Source organism: Protobothrops mucrosquamatus, unplaced genomic scaffold (genome assembly GCF_001527695.2).
Source record: "Protobothrops mucrosquamatus isolate PMUCROS unplaced genomic scaffold, P.Mucros_1.0 scaffold_211, whole genome shotgun sequence".
In the NCBI taxonomy this organism is placed as follows: Eukaryota; Metazoa; Chordata; class Lepidosauria; order Squamata; family Viperidae; genus Protobothrops; species Protobothrops mucrosquamatus.
Window position 1 is genome coordinate 294550 of NW_015386287.1, and position 24463 is coordinate 319012.

Genomic DNA, 24463 nt, shown 5'->3' on the forward strand with positions numbered 1-24463 from the left:
AAATAGCTTTGACCAAGAATTTTGCAGTGGCTGGATTTCTGCTTCACTATATAAAATGATTGTACGGTTGGGTTAACAGAGGCGCTGGCAGAGATCAGGATATGAAAAAAAAATGATTTGCAAGAAAGCACAAGGTGGGAAATGTTCAGAATTTCTTTCAATGATACTTCTGAACAGATTTTGTTTATTAAATGTCTATGCTGCCCATTCACTGATACAGTGACTGGGTGGCTTTAAAATAAAACAGTACTAAAAGCAGTTAAAATTAGAAAAAATGAATAGAAAAATTAAAAACCAAGATGATGGGAGGCCTGGGGTGGGAATCTTCTCTACCAGTCAGTCACCTCCAGGCCAAGCAATAGAGTCAAGTTCTTAGGTGCTGCATAAAGCCAGGAGCATTTGGGTGGACTTCACCTCTGACAGGAGAATACTCCAGAGGGCAGGGCCCAGAGCAATAACTACTTTTTCCTGGAACCCACAAGCCAACATTCTTTGGCTGATGGGATCTGAAGTAGGCACTTTCCTTGGGAACGAGTGGGGCAGGCTAGTCCCATCACAATGAGACGGTTTCTCAGATAACATACTTTATCATTGTCAGATTGCCATTGTACTTGTACCTTTTTTTTACAAGTTCCTGTACTCTGCAACTTTTTTGCTGCCTATACTTCTCCTCAAAGTATGGTAAAAAAAAATATCAAGAGGGCAGTTATGAGATTGAAACTCTGTTTTTTATGTTAATTGCACATGCAGTACACATATAAATATAAGCAAAGTTTCAGCAATCCTCTTGTGACCCGCCATCTTGACCTTTTTTATCACACCTTGGGGACTTCACTGTATCAACTGAGAGTTTCTCCTAACTTCTAGTTTCCATATGGAGAGTCAGGAAGCTAGATACTACTGGAATGATTGTACACTGAAGATTGTCAGTTTCTCTCACCTTATTTACCTCATAATAAGTATAATTATGAGGTAAATAAGGTGAGAGAAACTGACAATCTTCAGACAGGTTGCTACGGTATGCAATGCTATCTCACAAATAAGCGAAGCACACTCACCTATATCTTACCCATGGCAAATTTGCTATAGCTGCCTTATCCTTTTTAAAAAAACAAAAATAATTCATTTCCTAACTAAAGGAATGGTTACAATGAAATTCAGTGCCACACTTTGATTCCAGGTTTCTGATTAGATCCATCTCTGAAGCAGTTTAATCTGTGGCCAAAGACCATATTGCTACACCTTTGTTTTTCTCCTGTCTAAAGCATTTTGGAAAATTTTTTAGTATTCTTACCGGCAGAACCTTCAAATATTTTCTGATCTCTGAATTACTGTACTCGATCATATTCTCTGGAGACAGCCAGTCTGATGGAGACAATTTATAAGGTAGAACATAGTGCATTGCTTTAAGGTAGGAGCAGGAACTCTTCAAGGTTAATACAATACACACAACATCACATAAGAGACTGGCATGTGGCAGAATCACAGCTAAGGTAGTTTTACCCTATGGATGATAATTAAAAAGCATAATATTAATTTACCCCAATATAAAATAAATATTTTTATCCCTTCATAAAGCTTTATCTATGAAAGCCCAACTATTAAAATGGTTAAATATCTATGCTATTTTTCATTACAATAGTTCAAGAATTCTCAGTGGGAGAAATATGTCTTCAGTGGTGATGTTCTTTGTATATTGAAATATAGCAAATATAATGCATGCATTTTAAGTGAATGGTTTCATTCAGCTAAAAAGAGAAACAATAATACAAAAGTTATCTATTAAAAATTATATATTGTTGCTTTCAGGAATCTTGCAGTGCAGTCCTAGAAATACTTGGAATTTAATTGGGCACAAGATAGTACATATCACAATTTAAAATACAGTAGTTGGAATGGAACAGATGCATTCCCACCCTCACACAAACTTCTTCAGGCATTCTCCTAGAGGGCAATGGCTTATGTATGGAGAGTGATGGGTCTGTACATGCTGGGGGCATACATCCTTACTTCCCTAACTGTTCTTCCTATTTGAGCAGAGCAAGATGAGTTCTGCTGGCAGTTTGCTTGAATGTGAGTAAAACTCTATTTTGAATTGTGGATCCTGCTTTATCAACATATGCACTGTAATCTCATGAAAAATTATACCATGTTTAAGTTCATATAAGTAGCTGCTTTGTTTCCACCTGAGAAAATCTGAAGGGACCGAAGAAAGGAAAAGACTTGTTTTACATGATGCTGTCTTATTCATTTGAGCATTTCTTTTCTGTTTTGATACTATTTATCATAGCATCTTCTGGACCACCTGCAGTGTTTGGAGGTTTGGATAATTGTTTTGTAGTAGGTCTGCTTTTTACTATCCGTTGCAGTGGAGAAGGAGAGGTTGTCCCATAGCCCTTCATTAAGGTGTACCTCACCCCCTTGCTTTGTAACATTTATATGAAACCACTGGGGGAGTCATCCAATGTGCTGATGGACTATACTATACTATACTATACTATACTATACTGTACTGTACTGTACTGTACTGTACTGTACTGCACTGCACTGCACTGCACTGCACTGCACTGCACTGCACTGCACGATACGATACGATACAATACATACGACACGACACGACACGATATGACACAACATGACACTACCCTACACTACACTGTACTATACAATACTACTTTGTCTCATGAGGAAGATCCTGTTCTGACTTGGCGCCTGGAGACTGTTATGGTCTGGACAGGAGAGAACAGGTTCAGATTGAAGCAAAGCAAGAGGTTTATACATTGTGGTTCTTCTTTGGTGTCAGTGTTAACCCTAAACAGACAGGCATTTCCTGTCCAGGAATAGGGTCATGATTTAGAACAGAGGTCACCAACCTTTTTTGGTTGGCGGACCGGAGGGAAAGGGAAGAGGAAGCATTTTAAATGCATGTGCACGGGGCCGTGAGCATGCACATGATGCAAACAGAGTGGCACTAGTGCACACATGATACTTGCTAGCCCTGCCCCATTCTTGCATGACACAGCACCCCATTTTTGTGCCCTGTGGTGTGGCTCCCTGTTTTTGTGTCCCGTGCGGTGGCAGTGTCCCATTTTCATGCCCATGGCATGGCAGCATCCTGTTTTCTTGCCCTGTTTTTGTACCCTGCAGCATGGTGGCATCCTGTTTTTGCACACCGTGGTGCGTCATCATCTTGTTTTTGTGCCCTGTAGCAAGGCGGCAGCCCGTTTTTGTGCCCTGCGGCCTTGGCGCTAGCACGAGAGGGGTTGTGTGCACGTACATGTGCACACACTGGCCAGCCTGTCCTGCAGCCCATTGGCCAGCAGGCCACGGCCCACTACTAGGCTGTGGCCCACAGGTTGGGGACCCCTGATTTAGGGGTCTTTCTGGATTTGTGGCCAAGAGAGATTAAAATTAAATATGAGTTATTTATGTACTAATGTTTTTTTCAAAAGGCCCTCAAAACTTAGTTATTATGCCTGGGGTTCCCAGGGTACTAAAGATTACTGAGATGGTTCCATTGTTGAGCTGGCCATTTTTATCCTTCTTGTTGCCCAGGGTTTATATCTTTGGTTTTTCTAATATTAATATGAAATTTTACATATTATATCTGTGGTTTTTACATTGTTACTTTATCTGATTGTTATGCAGAGTCAGACAAATATGGAAAGTCCCTTCCTTCCTTCCTTCCTTCCTTCCTTCCTTCCTTCCTTCCTTCCTTCCTTCCTTCCTTCCTTCTGCATGACAATTGGGACTAGAAAGTCTATTGTAGCAGGAAGCACAGAGCTTCCTTCATCCTAGAGTTCACTATCTACCTATGTGGTGACAGGAATGGATTGGGAATTGAAGGGATGACAACCACTGGTTGAGAATACCTGAAGAAGATAATTTGCTTACAACTGTTTGAACTACTCCACATTTATTCTGTCCTGAATATTAATCCATACTGGAATCTCTCTGTTATACATAGTTAATACTCCTTTAATATTAATTCCCTATATTATACTTACTTGTCTCTAATTATATTAAAAATACGAATCTTGGGTAAAGCCATAAGATAAAAACAAATAAGTTCGAACACCAGGATAACATTAAACCACAAACTGTTTAATACAAGTGCTGAGCTTTCGTCGGCCAACACTGCCGACATTGTCACTGTTCTTTTTCTACCTTGGAACAGCAACCTTGGAAACTATTTGTGTAGCAGCAAATGCGTGCCCTTTAAAAATAAAACAATCAGAGATGATGAGTGGACCAGTGACCAGGTTGAAAAGTCGAATGCAGAGTCAACCGGTAATATAAGAGAACTCCCAGCAACCTTGCTTTTATGCTCTGACGATGTCGGCAGTGTTGGCCGACTAAAGCTCAGCACTTGTATTAAACAGTTTGTGGTTTAATGTTATCCTGTTCGAACTTATTTGTTTTTATCTTATTATACCTACTGTATATATCCTACCCCAAGAAGAGATTTCTACTATAAGCAGATCAAATCCAAAATAAGTTTATTGTGCTATATGTATTTGATAGAAAGTGCTGGCATAAACATTTGAGATGTAGATACACAGTAAACTTTATCAAACAGTTGAGCAAAACAGTTTGTGTATTACCTGTTCAAAAAAATTACTGTGAACAATGATACTGAATACATAACTATGATTATCATCCCAGTAATCTTCTGTAGTCATATCCAGTAGGGAAGGCCTTCCAATTAGTACTCTCATCAGATACTGATGAAACACTAAGAAAGCTGTTGGTTGAAACAACAATGAAAATTATATTTATCTTTACTATTTGCTTTCTGCAGAATAATTCCACGTAAGAGGAGGAGCACCTAGTATTTTGCAGGCCAGTTACGCAGATTATAATTTCTGAAAAACAAATAGAGCTAAATAAAGCTGTTAACTGGAGCTAGTAATTACACATCATTCCACATAAAGCCAGATTTAGCATTTTGCCTCTTATTATAAACAAATACACATATGATAAATCCTAGTGCCACTTTCTGTCCCTATGCGGGTATTCAGTCTGCACAAACAATAAGACATTGGAATCATGCTAGCTTGGGCAATTCAACTTAATATAAACTTGAATGAATGGGTTTTCACATTTGCATAAGGGTTGTCATGTGAGAAAACCAACACACAACCATACAATATTTGGATAGTTCTCAACATGCTTCCTACCACCATGTTTGATTTTCCTAATCCACTTGTTTTCCCCTATTTTGGTTTACAAGGCCATTCGTTCTACAGTGACATTAGTGCCATGATAACACTCAAGAATCAAAACAATATTTTATAGTAGGAGGAACTACCCTGCCACTCCTGAAACTCCAACCCATAAATACCTTGTTTAGAATGATTTAGTACTGAGTTCCCTGTGAATGTGCCTTGGGTAAGAGATAGTTCAGTTGGTGACTGTTTTTCAATTGATTGCAATAAGGGAGCAAAACACTTAAACATTAAAACACTTAAAAACTTCAATGGTAAGAAAAGGTTTTACACATAGGGAAGAAAAATCAAATGTACAGGTGGAACCTCAATAGCAGCAACTGCAAGAGAGATCTAGGACTCTTGTTAGACAACCACTTAAATATGAGCCAGCAGTGTGTGGCAGCCACCAAAAAAGCTAATGCAATCCTAGGCTGCATTAACAGAAGAATAGAATCAAGATAATGTGAAGTGTTAGTACTGCTTTATAATGCCTTAGTAAGACCACACTTGGAATACTGCATCCAGTTGTGATTGCCATAATATAAAAAAGTTGTTGAGTGCAGAGTGCAGAGAAGAGCAACAAAAATGATTAGGGGCTCGGGGACTAAAACATATGAAGAACGATTACAGAAATTGGGTATGTCTATTCTAGTGAAAAGGAGAACTATGGGTGACATGATAGCAATGTTCCAATATTTGAGGGGCTTAATAATAAAATAGAATAATATAGAATAACAGAATGACAGAGTTGGAAGGGACCTTGGAGGTCTTCTAGTCCAAACCCCTGCTCAGGTAGGAAACGCTATACCATTTCAGACAAATGATTGTCCAATCTCTTCTTTAAAACTTCCAGTTTTGGAGCATTCACAACTTCTGGAAGCAGATTGTTCCACTGATAAATTTTTCTAATTGTCAGGAAATGTCTCCTTAGTTCTAGGTTGCTTCTCTCCTTGATTACTTTCCATGCATTGCTTCTTGTCCTGCCTTCAGGTGCTTTGGAGAATAGGTTAACTCCCTCTTCCTTGTGGTAGCCCTTAGATATTGGAACACTGCTATCATGTCACCTCGGTCCTTCTTTCATGAAACTAGACATACCCAATTCCAGCAACCATTGTTTATATATTTTAGCCTCCAGTCCCCTAATCATCCTTGTTGCTCTTCTCTGTACTCCCTCCAGAGTCTTAACATCTTTTTTACATCATGGTGACCAAAACTGGATGCAGTTTGTTTCTCTTCTCTGCACTCTTTCTAGAGCAGGGGCTCCCAACCAGGGCTTCAAGATGATATTCCAGGGGATGCAAAAACTTGGGTTTTCAAAATTATAGTGTATATGCATAAATTGTTGCTGTTATTTCAAACTTTTGTAAGGGGTGCGAGCATATATCAGAAGCTTTCTAGGGGTGTGTGGTATAGAAAAGGCTGTTCTAGAGTCTCAACATCTTTTTTACATTGTGGCAATCAAAACTGGATGCAGTATTCCAAATGTGGTCTTACCAAGGCATTATAAAGTGGTATTAATACTGTTGATGCAGCCTAGAACTGTGTTGGCTTTTTTGGCAGCTGCAGCACACTGCTGGCTGATACTGTATTTTTCCATCTATAAGACGCACCCTTGTATAAGAAGCTCTGGCATGTGAGTTTCTCCGCGCCGATCAGCTGTTCAGCGGAGCGCCGAACAGCTGAACTGGCAAATCTGGAAGTTCGGCTGGCCAACAATCTTGCCCTCTCCCCCTGCTAGTGGCAAGCCCACAGGGGCTTGACACCTGCACCAGGTGGCATGGCAACCCACACAGGCATGCCCTGGGCTGCGAAGGTTACCATTATTTTTCTGTGTTGTATGCTGCACTTGTATAGACACACCTGATTTTTGAACAGGGTGTTGCAGGAAAAAATAGCGTCAGAAAAATACAGTATTTAAGTGGTTGTCCCACAATTATTACTATTGAGCCTGGTACCACCTATACTATACCTGTGCAATTCATTTTTCTTGCTTAAATGTAGAACCTTACTTTTTTTACCATTGAATTTCATTTTGTTAGATAGGGCCCAATATTTCAGTCTGCCAATATCCCTTTTAAGCTTATCTTAAGTCTATCTTCTGGGGTTTTGGCTATTCCTGCCAGCTTGGTGTCATCTGCAAATTTGATGAGTTCTCATCTATACCTCATCTAAATCATTGATGAAGATATTGAAGAGCACTGGGCCCAGAACAGAGCCCTGGGGCACCCCACTACACACTTCCCTCCATGTAGATGCGGTTCCATTGAGGAACACATGCTGAGTACGGCCGGTCAGCCAGCTACAAATCCATCTGGTGGTGATGCTGTCTAACCCACATTTTTCTACCTTATCAAATAGTAGGTTGTGGTCTACTTTATCAAATGCCTTACTGAAGTCCAAGTAAACTATATCTACAGCATGTTGTCCTGTCCACTGATTTTGTCACTTTGTCAAAGAATGCACTAAGATTTATCTGGCATGATCTGTTGTTGACAAACTTATCTTGACTTTTGGTTATGATTTTGTTTGTCTCTAGGTGTTTGCAGATTTGTTGCTTAACTATCTTTTCCAGAATCTTCCCAGGTATTGATGTAAGGCTGATAGGTCTGTGGTTTCTGAGTCCATTCCCCCCTCTTTTTTTAAAGATGGAATTACATCAGTTCTTTTCCAGTCCTCTGATACTTCCCTGGTGCTCCAGGATCTTTGAAAAATATAATTCAGTGGTTCTGAGATCACATCTGCCAGTTCTTTCAGAACCTTGGAGTATAATCCATCTGATCCTGGTGATTTGAACTTGTCTAGGGTGGACAGGTGCTCTCTTACCATTTTCTTGCCTATTTTAATGTGTATTCCTAATCTGGTTTTTTTACAATATTGTTTTTGATAGGTTGGACTGTTTTTCCTTTTGTGTAAAGACAGATGCAAAAAATCAATTAAGCAGATCTGCTTTTTCCCTGTTGCTTGTCACCTTCTTGCTATTTTCTCCCATTAATGGACCAATCACTTCCTTGACTTTTTTCATGTTTTTTACATGTTTAAAGAAGCTTTTTTTGTTATTTTTTTTACTTTTGTCGCAAGCCTTAGTTCATTTTGAGCCTTAGCTTTCCTGACTTCATCTTTGCAGGCTCGGGCTATTTGCTAATATTCTGCCTTAGTTATGTGTCCCTCTTTCCACTATTTATTCTTGTCCTTTTTGTTTCTCAATTTATCAGAAAGTTCTTTGTGCAAGCATGCTGGTTTCTTTTGAGAGCTGTTATTTTTCTTCTTCATTGGAATTGTGCTAGACTGGGCTTTTATATTCTGATTTTTCAAAATTTCCCAAGCTTGTTTTCCAAAGCACTAGAAGACAGGACAAGGAGCAGTGGATGGAAACTAATCAAGGGAGAACCATCCTAGAACTGAGGAGAAATTTCCTGACAGTGAAACAATTAATCAGTGGAACAGCTTGCCTTTAAAAGTGGTGGGTGCTCCATCACTAGAGATTTTAAAGAAGAGATTGGACAGCCATTTGTCCAAAATGGTATAGGGTCTCTTGCTTGAGTTGGGGGTTGGGCTAGAACAGGGGTGTCAAACTGCCGGCCCGCAGGTCGGACGCATTATCCAGAAGCCATGCCCACCCCATTGCCAGCAATGGGAAAACCGTCCTGATACGTTGCGTGACGTCACGTGATGTCATGAGTTTGACATGTCTGGGCTGGAAGATCTCCGAGGTCCCTTACAGCTTTGTTATTCTGTATTCTGTTACTGTTTAAAAAATACCATACCATAAAAAATAAGACTGCCTGTTCCTATTTCATTCAACTGAAAGGATTGGATAGATGAACTGTGCTTCACAGAGATGTAACATAGCTAGGTGAGGGTTTAATGTTGTCTATGGAGACTACAATGCCAGCCCATCTTTTTCATTAATTTCTTTTAAGTGCTACAGGTAGTCTTTGTTTAGTGAGTGCCTTATTTAGCAATTGTTCACAATTACAATGATGAACATTTTACAGATTTACATTTATGACGTTTACATTTTACATTTATGACCTTCACAGGCCTGTAAAACAAAGGAAAGCTGAAGTAAGATCACAAACACAATCACAGCTTTAGTTAGCAACCATTTTGCTTAACAACCCAGTTGCTTGTCCCAATTGTGGTCACTGAATAAGGACTGCCAATATTACCTTATTTAAATCCTATTGATTCTAGTTACCTATGCTAATAATTTTATTACAATAATCTTACATTAAAAATGATAAGAGCTTGAAAGGCAATTAATGATTAATTAGGGAAGGATAGCATTTTTTTTTCCAGTGTGGAGTCAATCACCAGCTAAGAAATTTTCCTTCAGAAGGTTGTAGTTGAAATTTTTCAGACTTTTCTACAAATTGAAAAGCAGATGAATGAATTAAGCATTTCAGAGTCCTGATATTCCTATTTTGAACATTTTAAAGATATAAAAGGCAGAGCTGTATATATTCATGGGCTCAAATTGCCTACTCATGAATAGCAGTGAATATTTGCACTGTTACTAAAGACATACATTTAACAAATTAATATTTTCATATTTTAAAAATCTATTGTACACATGCTTATAATATATTGAGAGTTAAAAAAGAGAGATATAAATATATAATTCCAATGGTCTTACCAGTATTAACTGGAGTTACTCTGAATGAAAAATGCAATGTTTGTCCAAGATCCAGGTATTTAATGGCATGGAGTGGTAGATCATCAAACTGTTGTATTACATATCTACATGTGTCAACTACAATTTTCCATTTTCTACCATTTGTTGTGCCAAAGTCATACAGAAACCATTCATCAGGTGGAAAAGAGTAGTTTAGAATCAATTTTTCAGGCAAAGTGATAGTTCCTAAAGCGTTAAGATCATCCAACACCTCAGTGATAAAGAAACTGCTAGTTCCTGGAATCACCACTGTCTTTTCAACATCAGATGCCTTAAATACATTAGTACCTAAAAAAAAAAATCACACACATAGAAGTACAACTGTCATTTAAAATGAGTTGACATTATAATGAATAAGGCTAATTTATTCAAAACTAGTTACCTGACCTATGCCAGTTTCACTTAGTATAAGGAATCTTAGATTTTATACCTTAGTTAACAATAAATGACAAATTTTAACCATAGTTTACCAGCCATGTATGGTAGCCCACTCAGATTAATTCAGCCTGCCATTCTTCTTTAGAATGAGGAAACCAAAACAACAACAACAACCCTACAGGCTTTCTGGGAGCTAAGGATGAAAGCCTTCTGCCTCAGGTGACTCAGAAAATGGTAAATATGTGGGAGGAAAGACCGGGGAAAGCCCTTCAAATTGACAATATGCTAAATGAAGTTCTTAACCACTGTGCTGTTTCAGCAGCACCGGTAAGGTAAAGGTATACTGTAGAAACTTTAGAGTGCATGATAAGTTGTTTTGGATATGTTCACCGCCCCGAGTTATTTGTAAAAATAAAAATGGCAGGACATAAATAAATAAACAAACAAACATTAGCTCAGTTGAATAGGTGATCCTCTGCAAAGTAACCAATGAACTAGTGAGGATAGCTCACAACAAACTATACCCCAAATTGCCCAAATGGTAGCCCAAATTGACAAATGTACTCCAAGAGACAATATTACCTGGAATTTTGGGGCTTCATTATTAGCCTTTTAATAAAGATGATATTAGCATTATTAGCATGGCATCCGTACCTCATTTTGAAGTTCGAGAAACCATGTTTTCTTTATCTAAAAAATGTGGTCTAAAAAGGACTATAGCCACTGGAACTAAAGTTGTAATTCAACAAAAATCAATTTTTCAGACTCAGAAATGCAAAGATATATGAATAAAAGAAAGGCTGATGCGTGTTTGAAGGAGGCAGACAACTGAGCAGTCAGGAGGAGGTGAACAGAACAGAACAGAACAGAACAGAATAGAATAGAATAGAATATGTTGGGAGGAACTCCCCTGATTCTCACAAGCGGTGCAGAGGAGAACAAATAGAACGTGAAGCCTGATCAATGCATAGGTTACACAACTGAACAAAGAACCCCAACTGGCTCCTCAGAAGTGTGCTTTTCCCCTGTACCATTTCTTTACATTGTGTTCTCCCCCAAGGGATTATCAGCTAGCATTTATTCTCCATAGAATATTCTCCAAAGCACCAGAGGGCAGGACAAGAAACAATGGTTGGAAACTGATCAAAGAAAGAAGCAACTTGGAATTAAGGAGAAACTTCCTAACAGTGAAGACAATTAACCAGTGGAACAGCTTGCCTCCAGAAATCGTGGGCGCTCTATCACTGGATGTTTTTAAGAAGAGACGAAACAGTCACTTGTCTGAGATGGTATAGGTTCTCCTGCTCGAGCAGGGGGCTGGACTAGAAGACCTCCAAGGTCCCTTCCAGTTCTATTCTATTCTATTCTATTCTATTCTATTCTATTCTATTCTATTCTATTCTATTTGATGAGAGCAGGACACCCCCTCCTCACCCCAAAGAGAAAATACCTTGGCAAATACAGGAAGAACCCAATACAAATTAGTCTGACTCAGTGGCAAAATAAACAAACACTTAACACACATTGGCTACAAAGTATCAAGTCTAAACCACAGGAATGCAGAACCCGCTAGCAGCAATTAAGATTGACAGGATTAAAATAGAAAGGTACATAATAATAAAATAAATCACACCAGATCCCTCCTGGGGCAAAGATTTTCCTAGACAGAACTGATAAAGAAATTAACCCATCAATAGACACTGACCATAGGAATGTGGACAAATATACCAGATACTTTTCACAGGAGAAGTGATGGTTGCAGTGGGGCTCTTTTTGACTTGAGACTGCTGGAGGCAGTCTAGATGTAAACTAAACAGAACTATCCCTGCCAAATGAACTTTTGGATCCTGTGGGCTGAAATGGCTGAGCAATGAGTAGCCCAGAAGATGGTTGTAAAGATTATGCCCTCACCACTTCCCTTGATCTGCCATCCCCATCCTACTTCTGAAGTGCTAATGATGGTCTAATTCTGGTCTTGTGTCCTCAGGAAGGAGCTGTGAGGGAGCAGAGTGCAAGGCAGAACCTGCAACCATGCAATTTGATACACAAGAGGGAATGTATGGGCATGGGAATAGGGTGGGGAAGCCTCAAAGGTTACCCACTTTGTGAGAAAATCAACTAGACTGCAGACAATGGAATCACAGGGAAAAAAAAAACAAATCAAGACCCAGCTCCTACCTAAAGCAGGGGTTGGGCTTTATGGAGAATAGGGAATTGATCCTGAAGACCTGCCATTCACTGCTTGCCATTTTTCCCTGGGTCCTGGGAAATGTCAGTTCTGATAGCTTAAAAGTCTCAGCAAAATAAACACCTGAGAGAACATGCAGGATTAGGACCCCTGATCATGTTGAGGAGACATTGAATGTGGGTGTGAGAAATATAATTTGGAATTTTAGAATGTTTTCAAGAGATTTGTTAAGTTGGAATTTGACCAATGTTATCCAGCTAAAATGGAATGTCATTCATTTTGTATAACAAAAAATTATGGCTTTTAACATTATAAGCATAACAATTTTTTTCTTATTCTTATAGGATTTCAGATACCACAGTACTACACTTAATGCATTAAAAAGTATACCTGTTCAGAATTTGGAAAATGCTGGTACTTAAGAGAAATATAAGCAAATTCAGAACCAAAAGTTCTTCATTATCAAACAATTGACATACCTGCAGTAGCAAGTTGAAGTTGATATGAAGTAGAATTAGGTTTAGGAGGTAGAATGGTTAAAGCATTTGCTGTACAAGGGCTGTCAGTTATAGATTCAACAGGAAAATGTTCCAGAACATGTACCAGAACCGATGATACAACTCCTGCAGGATTCATACGTGTGAAGACTGTGTTAATTACACCTGATCCTCCTGGCCTTAAAAAAAGTAAATATTATTATCTTGATAGGTTTGTCCCATTGTATTTTATATGTACCACAATTATAGCTTGTCATATGTCATTCTTCTCTCAGAAGCCCTGTAGGTCTGATTCTGCTTTCTGCTTTGGGGTAGCACGTGACAGTTTCTGCTGCTAACACCTGTCTTCTAAGGGCTTCCCATTGGGGGAAATAACCAATCCTTGATTCTCTGTAGTATAAGAGGGAGCACTTGATCTTTAATATTCAGATTAAAAACTTTGGAACAAGCTCCATGATAAATAAACTCATCCTCTGTTAACTGGGGTTTAGTGGAGTTCAGCATGATGTCAGTTTTAAGGGCATCTCCATACTTTTCACTGCTGCTATACTCTCATAGGATTTGTCTGGACTTGTTTTTTCCTCCTGAATTCTACTGTGCATAAGATAAGGGACAAAGCTTGAGGAAGAGGAAGATAAGTTTGAAATTATTTGTCATTGACACATCACAAGGTAACATTTTATCAATAAGTTTTAAGAATTGATGGAGGTTCTATCTTGGCTGTTAGAGGTAGATAGAACTTGGAAAGGAACTATGTCAGTATGAAACTCTTAACACAGTTATTTTTAAATCTTCCAGCCCCCAAAGAATATCAACTAGTTCTTCCTCAGAAAATGGTCTGAAAGAGTTTGACTTAAAGTTTCCTCTATAAGCTGTTCAGATGATGACCTTATTAAGGATTTATTAGGGGTCATAATATCTTTTGTTTTCAAAGTCATCGTATCAAGCACATTGTGGCCATCAGTGTTCTCTTCCATTTTATGGGTAATTGCCTTGAAATTATTCCAGAATTTTTTATTAAGCAGCAGTGTTCTAACATATAGGTCAAACTCCATATTTTGGATAGATTTGAAAACACTCCATGAATTTGCTTACCTTAAGTAACATTAATATAATAATTGAACTTTTATATTTAATTATAACTCTAAAAGTACTGAAATTTCTTGCAAAACCTATCAATAACCTCCATTAATCTGCAACATTTGGATATGGAGAAGCTGACTCAGAGAAAATATTATTGTTTTATAGGAGACTCGTTATGTTTTGAAATGGAAAGGTTTTCAGCATTAAGCACTATTTGGAATGGTTGCCAAATTTGCCCAAGGAATAGACCCATCAAATAGCATATTAGCATATGTGTGTCTTTCTTTACATTGATAACCATTTCTTCAATCATGCGAGCTCTTATAAACCTTCTTATCTTATATTCTGGTCTCCTCCTTATTCATACTAACTTATTCATACTAACAGGAGAACCAAGGATGGTTGTAATTTCTCAACTATATCTGATCATTCCTGAAAGGTAATAGACATTGTATTTGCAGTCAACAGACTTTAACTGACCACAAAAGCCATCTAAATGGACTCTGACATAAAGATCTTAGGTAAACAATCATTTTCCTGACTAGGTTTGGCTTCCATTTTCCAGTATTTACAGAAATTATGATCTTTCTCTGCAGCTTAAATCAGAGCCAAAGCTTATATTGGTTACATAATGACAATAGAAATAATTAATCTACTCTTACTAGAATACTTTCTGTAGTTGATAGCAAATCCCTAATCCTCAGTTGTTTTGAAGTTTTCCAACATCTTATCTACCCAGAGTTTAATTTTAATCTTTTTTCAGCTCCCCACACCAGAAAATTTTGTCACAGAAATTAAAAAAAAAACCTGTTGGTGTCTCAAACTATTAACAAGAAAAGTGGGGGGAAAACTTTAAAATCATAAATCCAAATGGCTAAAACCTAAAAGATTTAAGTTGACATCTTTATTAAGCCCCCTCCCCCAAATCAATATTTTAGTACATGCACATTTCTGTTGAACATTACCAAGACCCAACAGTAGTGGCAATGTAAAATGCTAAAGTAAAATCTTCAAAACTGGGTTCTGAATTAGATTTTTAAAATATTTTTTTAAGTCACAGATATTCACACCTAGCATTAAGGGATGTAAAATCTATGGCTTTTGTTTTACAAGGCCTTTGTTCCACATTTTGAGACTCAAAAGCCCCTGAGGATCATGCCTCTGAAATCTAATGACACTTGAGCATTTTAAGTGGCACAGTATTTCATTGTCTTCCTTTTAAAATAAGAGCTAATATAGAGAAGCCCTTCCCACCCTCAAGAATAGCTGAAAATGTCAGCCCTGCCCATTCTGGACCTTCAGTAGCCTGTAAAAAATTGCTACTGTTGTGCTGACCCTTCAACTAGGTATGGTTCTCAAACCACAGTGGCTGGGTTCATATAACATGCTGAACCAAAATCAAATAAATCATATTATACTTTACCATAATGTACAAACCAGGCCTCTATATTCTAATCAAAAAGAAATGTTAAGGGGGTCATGTGCAGTCTCAATTCTGCATTACTGGAATAATTTAATTTCAGAAGCTGACAAATGTGATTTCATTTTGAAATATAATAATAATAATAATAATAATAATAATAATAATAATAATAATAATAATAATAATAATAATAATAATAATAATAATAAGAAGAAGAAGAAGAAGAAGAAGAAGAAGAAGAAGAAGAAGAAGAAGAAGAAGAAGAAGAAGAAGAAGAAGAAGAAGTTGGAAGGGACCTTGAAGGTCATCTAGTCCAACCCCCTGCTCAGGCAGGAAACCCTATACCATTTCAGACAAATGAATGTTCAATCTCTTCTTTCTGCCAGGTCTGTTAACACTTGCCAGATATATTACAGGTTCTTTTCCTTAAATCTGTATTTTAAGAATGAGTGCTATTTATTTTTAAATTAATAATACGAATAATTTAAAAAACCAAATAATTTATTTTTAACAGATGGTTCTTAAAGTATATACTGTTGGTATTTACTCATAGTCTATGCGTTTTCCACTTTGTAAGTTGGAGAATGTTGGTATAGTATCTGGTGGCCCATGGTGAAAAAACAGCATTTGTTCTTCAGTAACATAATGTGGAGATAAAGGACCATCAAAACCTAAGTCAGTCTCCTGAAACAAAGTGAAGAAGTAATTATTTGGTTTCTTTATTTAGATGTACAATTTTTAACTATTTTAGGGGAAAAATCTAAACTGTTCTTGGTCAACAATATGGCATAGTATACACACACAACAATTGTACTGTACATTCATGTCTCTAGGCAGCATATTGACCACTCATTCTTATATTCAGTCCATATTCAATTCCTATTTATTCACAACCAATTGATCCTTGACTCTGTCTCTTCTTGTTTTGCCATGCAGATACCATTTAACCAACTCGGTAAAAGCTATTTTGTTGTATCCATCTGTTCAATAGAGTTAATATTGGCACAATCTATATAGCTGATATCAGGGGCCTGACCATCTCATATAAACATGAACAGCTGTGACAAAATCATCTTGTTTTACATAGGGCTCATGGTTATGGCTCATGAACCAGCCAAAGGTGATAGAAAGCATTCCTGTAATCATCAGTAGCTACAAAACAGAAAAATCCCAAATGTTCACCTGGTCCTTTAATGGAAGAGTATCCTACTCTGACACTAGTTATGTATTTTTACTTACAGCAAAAGGTTTGCCCATCCACAGTATTAAAATGACTTAGATTTAGGAGTGAGGAGCAAGATAACCAAGTTTTCTGATGCTTTCAAATTGCTCAGATCAATAAAATAAAAGATGAATTGCAAAAAGTTCAGTGATGGAAATGTTATGTAAGCAAATGTAAAGTGATGCATGCTCATCCATAAATCTCTGATTTCATATATGCAGTAATCCAGAGCTGATAGTAAAATCAGAAAATAGATATTAAATCCTTGGTTAACAGATCAAAATGTCAAGCTACTCTGCAACAGCAAAGCCAAATTCCACAGTTGGAATTATTAGAAAGGAAAATAAATAAAATAAAATAAATAAATAAAACTGCCACTTCAATGATACTTATATAGAGTGTGATGGCTCTTGAGATAAATTTTTGTGGAGCCTGCATCTCAAAAAAGATATTAATATCACAGCATGTATTGTATATGAGCATTTAGACAGGCATTCTAAAGATTTAATGGGAGCTAGTGTGGATTTATAACACATAAATCATATTAGACTTGGTTGTAAGTCAAGAACTACATGTACAGATGGAATCCTTGAAGGTTATGACCATTCCAGAGTCCTTCTAAAGTCACATTAATATTTCATATCCAGGTGTTAGAAGAATTCTAGGGGAATTTAGATCTTAAAATTTTACTATGTGTTACAGGTTGTTGTTGTTAATTGTGAAGTCGTGTCCGACCCATTGCGATCCCATGGACAACGTTCCTCCAGGTCTTCCTGTCCTCTACCATCTTCTGGAGTCCATTTAATTTCACACCTACTGCTTCAATGACTCCATCCAGCCACCTCATTCTCTGTCGTCCCCTTCTTCTATTGCCCTCAATCTTTCCCAACACTAGGCCCTTCTCCAGTGGTCATAACCTTCAAGGATTCCATCTGTACACGTAGTTCTTGACTTACAATCACGTCTAATATGATTTATGTGTTATAAATCCACACTAGCTCCCATTAAATCTTTAGAATGCCTGTCTAAATGCTCATAGGCCTTCTCATTAGGTGGTCAAAGTATTTGAGTTTCAACTTCAGGATCTGGCCTTCTAAAGAGCAGTCAGGGTTGATCTCTTCTAGGACTGACTGGTTTGAACGCCTTGCAGTCCAAGGGACTAGCAGGAGTCTTCTCCAGCACCATAGTTCAAAGGCCTCAATTCTTTGTCACTCAGCCTTTGTTATGGTCCAACTTTCACATCCATACATTGCAACTGGGAAAACCATGGCCTTGACTATACACACTTTTGTTGGCAGGGTGTGTTACAGGACTCAACTATAAATCTAATAGTTATTGAAAATACTTAAAAATGGATATGATTCAATAAAAGTCAACAATTTCTAAAACTCTCACTAATTTCTAAGAAATCTCTAATTCTTTAAACAAGTTTTGTCATAATGTTGGCTTATCTGCTGTTCATACAATAAATTAGTTAAATCATATTTTAAGTACATTTAGTATCTAGTTGGAAATAATTTCAGTGTATTTAGGCTATGTGTTTTCAAGGAATCACAGTTATAAGTAAATATGCACTTCATACAATCAAATTGAATAAGCTTTACATAACCGTAACATTTTATAAATTATCTTCAGTAGTATACCAAATAAATGATAAATGTCAAACCTGCATTAAAGAGTTCATATCCATCACAGAAACTGACAAACCATCTTCAGATGTGCTATTAAAACTTATATGACTCAAAATTCCCAGGTGATCAAAGTACATGTTGAAAACACCAAGTGGCATTGTTATAAGCCAGGTATATGCAACTATTCCTACACAGAAAAAAAAAATGTGTGTGTACCCCATCTTACTATCATAAACTCTATGACTTCACACAGAAGTATTTTCAGCAGATATTCAAAAAGAACATTTCTTCTAATCAAACCAAGTGTGCTCTATGTAATCAGGAAACAAGAAATTTGATTTAGAAAGAAGTGAATGTTTTACTCCACAGATCCATGTCAGTTAAAGCAATAGTGTCAACCATCCCATTGGCATATGCATTAAAAGAAACTACTGGGACATTATTTTACCAAGAGTATAACTTTACTGATAATTCCACAGAGGCACAGAAGAAGAGAAGCCAGTTCTGAGGTTTTTGCGGTGAAATAGTGTAGTTAAACTCCCCTTTTCTCCCCTGGGCCACCCACTGTTCATTGTCTACCAATCAATCACAGTCAATTTTTGGGGGAAATGATCTGAAGCCTTGGCACTTCCTCATCTTTCGGCCTTGGGCACCAGGTCATTGCCAGCAACAGTCAGCTCTTGCATTCCACAGGTCTCTCCCTTGCATTCCAAATCTACCCCCCTCCCTGTTTCTGTTGTCTGCTTGTGTGTGTGCGCGTAGTGAGTCAAGCATGACAAATAGTTTCTTAAAAAAATACACCAGTGGACAAATCTACATGTATAAAAGTGCTTCCTGTGCAGAAATGGAGATTGGCAGTATTGATGGCTTCATTTTGGAATGATTCTACGCATTTTATAAACTGTAGTTTTGACTGGTCCTATGTCTTTTGTCTTTGAATCCTGGTCCTTTGTCTTTGGGTAGAAACTGCATAAAATATTAGTGAATGAAAAATATTCAAGAGCCTATATAGAAGATTGCTCTGAGTTTCTTCTATTCCAGCCAATAAGGACCCCCTTTTCAACTCTGATCCTAATGAAAATCAGTAATTCTGACTCTAATTCTAATCCTCTCCTTTGAAAGTTGCTATAATATTTAGAGAAGGGGAAACAAAATAGCAGATACCAACATAATTTTTGTTTCTGTTGCCAGGTCTTTTTCCAACCCTGTAACTCATTTTTTGACAGCTGCCCAGGGATAGCAACTGCATAGTCTTTGTTAACCCTGGCAATGACCAATCCAGTATGGGATTCTTGTCTCATCATGGTTAATGGGTTGTGGGTATTCTTAGTATGGCTCCTCAGTTGACACCTATCTGGCTTGGGTGACCCTTCTGCTAAACTTTCTGGTGGATACCTCCAGCATAGCACTCAACCTTAATAGAATACACAAGCCCTTCCCCCATGACAAGGGGATATCCACATGGAGGGGATGTATTCAAAGAGGAAGATTTTTATTGGCTAGATGCCCAGTTTGATGACAGCATCTAGCCAACTTATACTGATCCTCAAAAGCTAAGCAGATTGAATAGAAGCTCAATTGACCATGCTGTACTAAAGTTATAAGCTAGATTGTAAGTTAAAAAAAAAAAGACTGGAGAAAATCATTGTCAAACCATTTCTATGACAAGAAAACTGCAAGATTGTCTTCGTGAAATCACCAGAGATCAAGCTCAGCTTAAAGGAGCCTACTTACTTTACTCAATAATTAAAGTTTGAGAGAAAGAAAGAAAAATATTAATACAATAATTTATGTGTCTGGTACACAAAGAGATCAGGTGAGTTGACTCCCAGAAATATCAGGCCTAATTCCGATTCTGATTCTCTAAGATGATGATATAAGTGCATAAATTTTCCTTAGAAATGTCACATCTTGTGATTTATGATCTTTTGGCCCTATCTCACACATCATCACAGCTGCACTAATTTACGCTATTTTCTAGCTATCAAATAATATTTTATGTACACATCTGTTCAGCTGGTCTTGAGAGAACTTAAGCTCATTAAAAGCTTCTTACTTTTAAGACTACCAAGTGTTTTATCTTAACAGACTAATACAGTTATTTCTACTTACAATAAACACATTCTAACCTTCTTTATTTGCTATTCTTGATATTTCAGTATTTGATGTTTTATTGTTCCATCTGCCAATGGGGAAAGGCAACAATTTGCATCAGGTCATATGCTGAAAGCTTCACAATTCAAGAGTAATTTTAATTTTAAAAGAATTTCTTACCTGCTTTAGTGTAATAAATATTTGCTTTGTCTGTAACAAATACAATTCCCTGAGTGTAAACACATGAATCTGTGCTTACAATAGTCTCATTAAGCAGTATAATCAAAGGTATAAATGTGTTGCCTCCATCAAAAGAACCCCACACCTAAAAAAAGACAAAATTGAATATACTTTAAAATCACAATGACTTAAACAAACTTTTTAATTACTTTGTTGGAGCTCAGAAGGAAGGTGTGGTTGGAGAAACTCAGAAATTAGGACTTTTTAGTTAAACTAAGAAAGGAAAAAAATGTCCCAGAAGATGGCACTGTTTCCATACTATTATAAAGAAAAGGATAAGGTTGGGTCCAATTTAGTCACCAGGAGTTCACTTGACTTAAAAGCACTTTTAGATTTATTTTACCATATACTATCAAAAAGGATAAATATAAGATTACAAGTCCCTTCAAAAAGTTTTGTTTTACAATAAAGCTCTAAGATCATGAATGCAGACAAACAAGTTCAAAGTAGAATTATTGAATGTAATTTACAAAGTGATCTAAAGATAAATGTATGGTCCTCTTGCCTGAGAACAATAACCAAGCAAATATATTTAACAAGATAATAAAGATACAAACAAAACAATACCACAGAGAAAGAAAAATAAGAAACTAGCACAGTTGTACAAACAGTCTCTGATAAGCTGAGGGATAAAAAGGACAAATAAAAAAAATGGAAAGAGGGGCCTATAACTAGAGCAGAAAACCACCAAATAGCCTGAATTCATAAAGAAGGAATCAGGAAGGCTAACACTCAGAATGAACTAAGACTTGGAACAAATGCCAAAAATAACAATATGTAAGGAGTAAGAAGAAAGTCAAGAAAATGATCGGTCCACTAATGGAAGAAGATGGTAAGAAGGTGACAGTCAGGAGGGAGAAAGAGAGCTGCCTTAATTCCTTCTTTGCATTCTTTTTGTCTTTATACAAAAGGAAAATATAGACCAACCTATCAAAAAACAGCACTGTGTGAAAGACAGAACTGGAATGCAGGTCAAAAATAGGCAAGCAGTTAATAAGAGAACACCTATTTGCTTTGGATGAATTCAAATATCTGGGACCAGGTGGTTTACATCCCAGGTTAGTGAAGGACCTGGCAGATGTGATCTTGGAACCACTGAATAAAATCTTCCAGAGATCCTGGAGCCAGAAGACTGGAAAATGCTGATGTGGTTTCAATCTTCAAAAAAGGGTAAAAAAATGGATCCAGGAAACTACAGACCATTCAGTTTGACATCAATACTTAAGAAAATACTGGAAAAAGATAATCAAGCAGTGGATTTGTGAGCCTCTAGAAAGGAACAAGGTGATTATTGGAACCCAGCATGGATTTCATGCCAGACAAAGCTTATTGCCTTCTTTGATAAAGTGACTAAATTAGTGGATCAGGGAAATGCTGTGGATTTCAGTAAAGCATTTGAGAAAATAGACCACAGCCTACTTCTTGGTAAGACAATGTGGAATAGATAGAACCACCACCAGATGGATTTGCAGTTGGCTGACCAATCCCACTCAAGAGTGTGATCCTCAATAGAGCTACATTTATGTGGAGAGAAGCATGCAGTGGGGTGCCTCAAGATTCTGTCTTGGGCCTGGTGCTCTTCCATATCTTCATAAATGATCTAGATGAGGGGACTGAAGGGGAATTCATCAAATTTGTATACAATACCAAGCTGGGAATGGTGGTGGTACACTTTGGAAGACAGACTCAGAAGAATCTTGAAAGACTTGAGCATTGGGCCCTATCTAACAAGGTGCAGGTCAGTGGTGAGAAAAGTAAGGTCCTACACTTAGGTAGGAAAATCCAAATGCATAGGTATAGAATAGGAGGTATCTGGCTCCACAGTTGTAACTATGAGCAGAATCTAAGTATCCTGGTGGATCACTACTTAAGTATGAATCAGCAGCATGCTACAGCTGCCAAAAAACCAATTCAGTCCTAGTCTGGAGGGATAGTATCAAAATCATGGGAAGTGATAGTACCACACTATATAGGTAGTCTTCGACTTACAACAGTTCAATTAGTGACTGTTTGAAGTTACAATGGCACTGAAAAAGTGACTTATGACCATTTTTCAAAATAATGACCATTGAAGCATCTCCATGGTCATGTGATCAAAATTCAGATGCTTGGCAACTGACTCATATTTATGAGGGTTGCATTGCCTTGGGATCATGTGATAACCTTTTGACAAGCAAAGTCAATGGGCAAACTAGATTTACTTAACCATGTTAAGTTAACAATTGCAGTGATTCACTTAACAACAACAACAACAATAGAGTTGGAAGGGACCTTGGAAGTCTTCTAGTCCAACCTCCTGCTCAGGCAGGAAACCCTATACATTTCAGACAAATGTAGAACCAGTTGTTCACATATTTGAATCCCACCACTGCTCTAGTCCCCTAATCAACTTTGTTGCTCTTCTCTGTACTCTTTCTAGAGTCTCAACATCTTTTTTACATTGCGGTGACCAAAACTGGATGCAGTATTCCAAGTGTGGCCTTACCAAGGCATTGTAAAGTGGTATTAACACTTCATGTGATCTTGATTCTATCCCTCTGTTAATGCAACCTAGCACTGTGATGGCTTTTTGGCTGTCCATTGGACTCCGAGATCCCTCTAACAGTTACTATTATTGATCAAGGTACCACCAATACTGTACCTGTGCATTTGGTTTTTCTTGCCTAAATGTGGCAAGGAAGGTTGTAAAATGGGGCAAAACTCACTTTACAAATGTTTCACAGCAACAGAAATTTTGGGTTCAATTATGGTTGTAAGTCAATGACTACCTGTACTGCATTAGTGAGGTCACATTTGGAATACTGCATCCAGTTTTGGTCACCATGATACAAAAAAGATGCTGAGGTCCTAGGAAGAGTGCAGAAAAGAGTAACAAAGATGATAAGGAATTTGGAGGCTAAAATCCTATGGCTAAAGGAACTATATATGTTTACCTTAATTAAGATAAGATTGAGGGGAGACAAGATAGCAATCTTCCAACACTTGAAGAATTACCACAGAGAAGCGCCTGAAGCACCTGAAGGCAGGACAAGAAGCAATGGATGGAAACTAATCAAGGAGAGAAGCAACCTAGAACTAAGGAGAAACTTCCTGACAGTTAGAACAATTAACCAGTGGAACAACCTGCCTCCAGAAGCGGTGAATGCTCCAACACTGCAGGTTTTTAAGAAGAGACTGGACACCCATTTGTCTGAAATGGTATAGGGTTTCCTGCCTGAGCAGGGGGTTGGACTAGATGACCTCCAAGGTCCCTTCCAACTTTATTATTCTTATTATTATTATTATTATTATTATTATTATTACTACTACTACTACTACTACTACTACTACTACTACTACTACTACTACTACTATGGATCATCGCACAGTCAGCCAGATGTTCAGACTGGATTTGGCATTTTGTCTACCTATCGAGTCCTTACCCAGGACCTGGGATAGGCAGATGTGGATGTTTGATGGTATTACAGATACCGTTGCAGGATGGAAGCAGTTCCTAGTAAGGCCGCCTTTTGTAATTGACTAATGGCAAATTTGTCAATGCCAATGGTGTTCAAGTGGTGCTCCAGTTGTTTTGGGATTGCACCCAAGGCGCCTATTACTGTTGGTACTACCCTTGCTTGCTTTTGCCACAGTCTTTCTATTTCTATTTATAGGTCTTTGTATTTTGTTATCTTCTCCAGTTCTTTCTCGTCTATTCTGCTGTCTCCAGGCACTGCCACGTCCACTATCCAGACTTTTTTTGTCTTTCTTATCGACAATTGTTAAATCCGGGGTGTTATGTTGCAGGTGCTTGTCTGTTTGAATTCTGAAGTCCCAGAGCAT

General features: G+C 37.6%; 1 protein-coding gene across 1 annotated transcript in view; it reads right to left on the reverse strand.

The window, feature by feature from the left end:
• CATSPERB (cation channel sperm associated auxiliary subunit beta) overlaps positions 1-24463 on the reverse strand; it is a 71403-nt gene that overhangs the window by 15953 nt on the left and 30987 nt on the right. The window contains exons 14-20 of the mRNA XM_029286343.1: positions 20582-20726; positions 18343-18494; positions 16002-16138; positions 12931-13127; positions 9847-10173; positions 4605-4744; positions 1295-1504 (exon numbers count right to left, since the gene is read on the reverse strand). Coding sequence (XP_029142176.1) covers positions 1295-1504; positions 4605-4744; positions 9847-10173; positions 12931-13127; positions 16002-16138; positions 18343-18494; positions 20582-20726 — 1308 coding nt within the window. The remainder of the gene's footprint in view (positions 1-1294; positions 1505-4604; positions 4745-9846; positions 10174-12930; positions 13128-16001; positions 16139-18342; positions 18495-20581; positions 20727-24463) is intronic.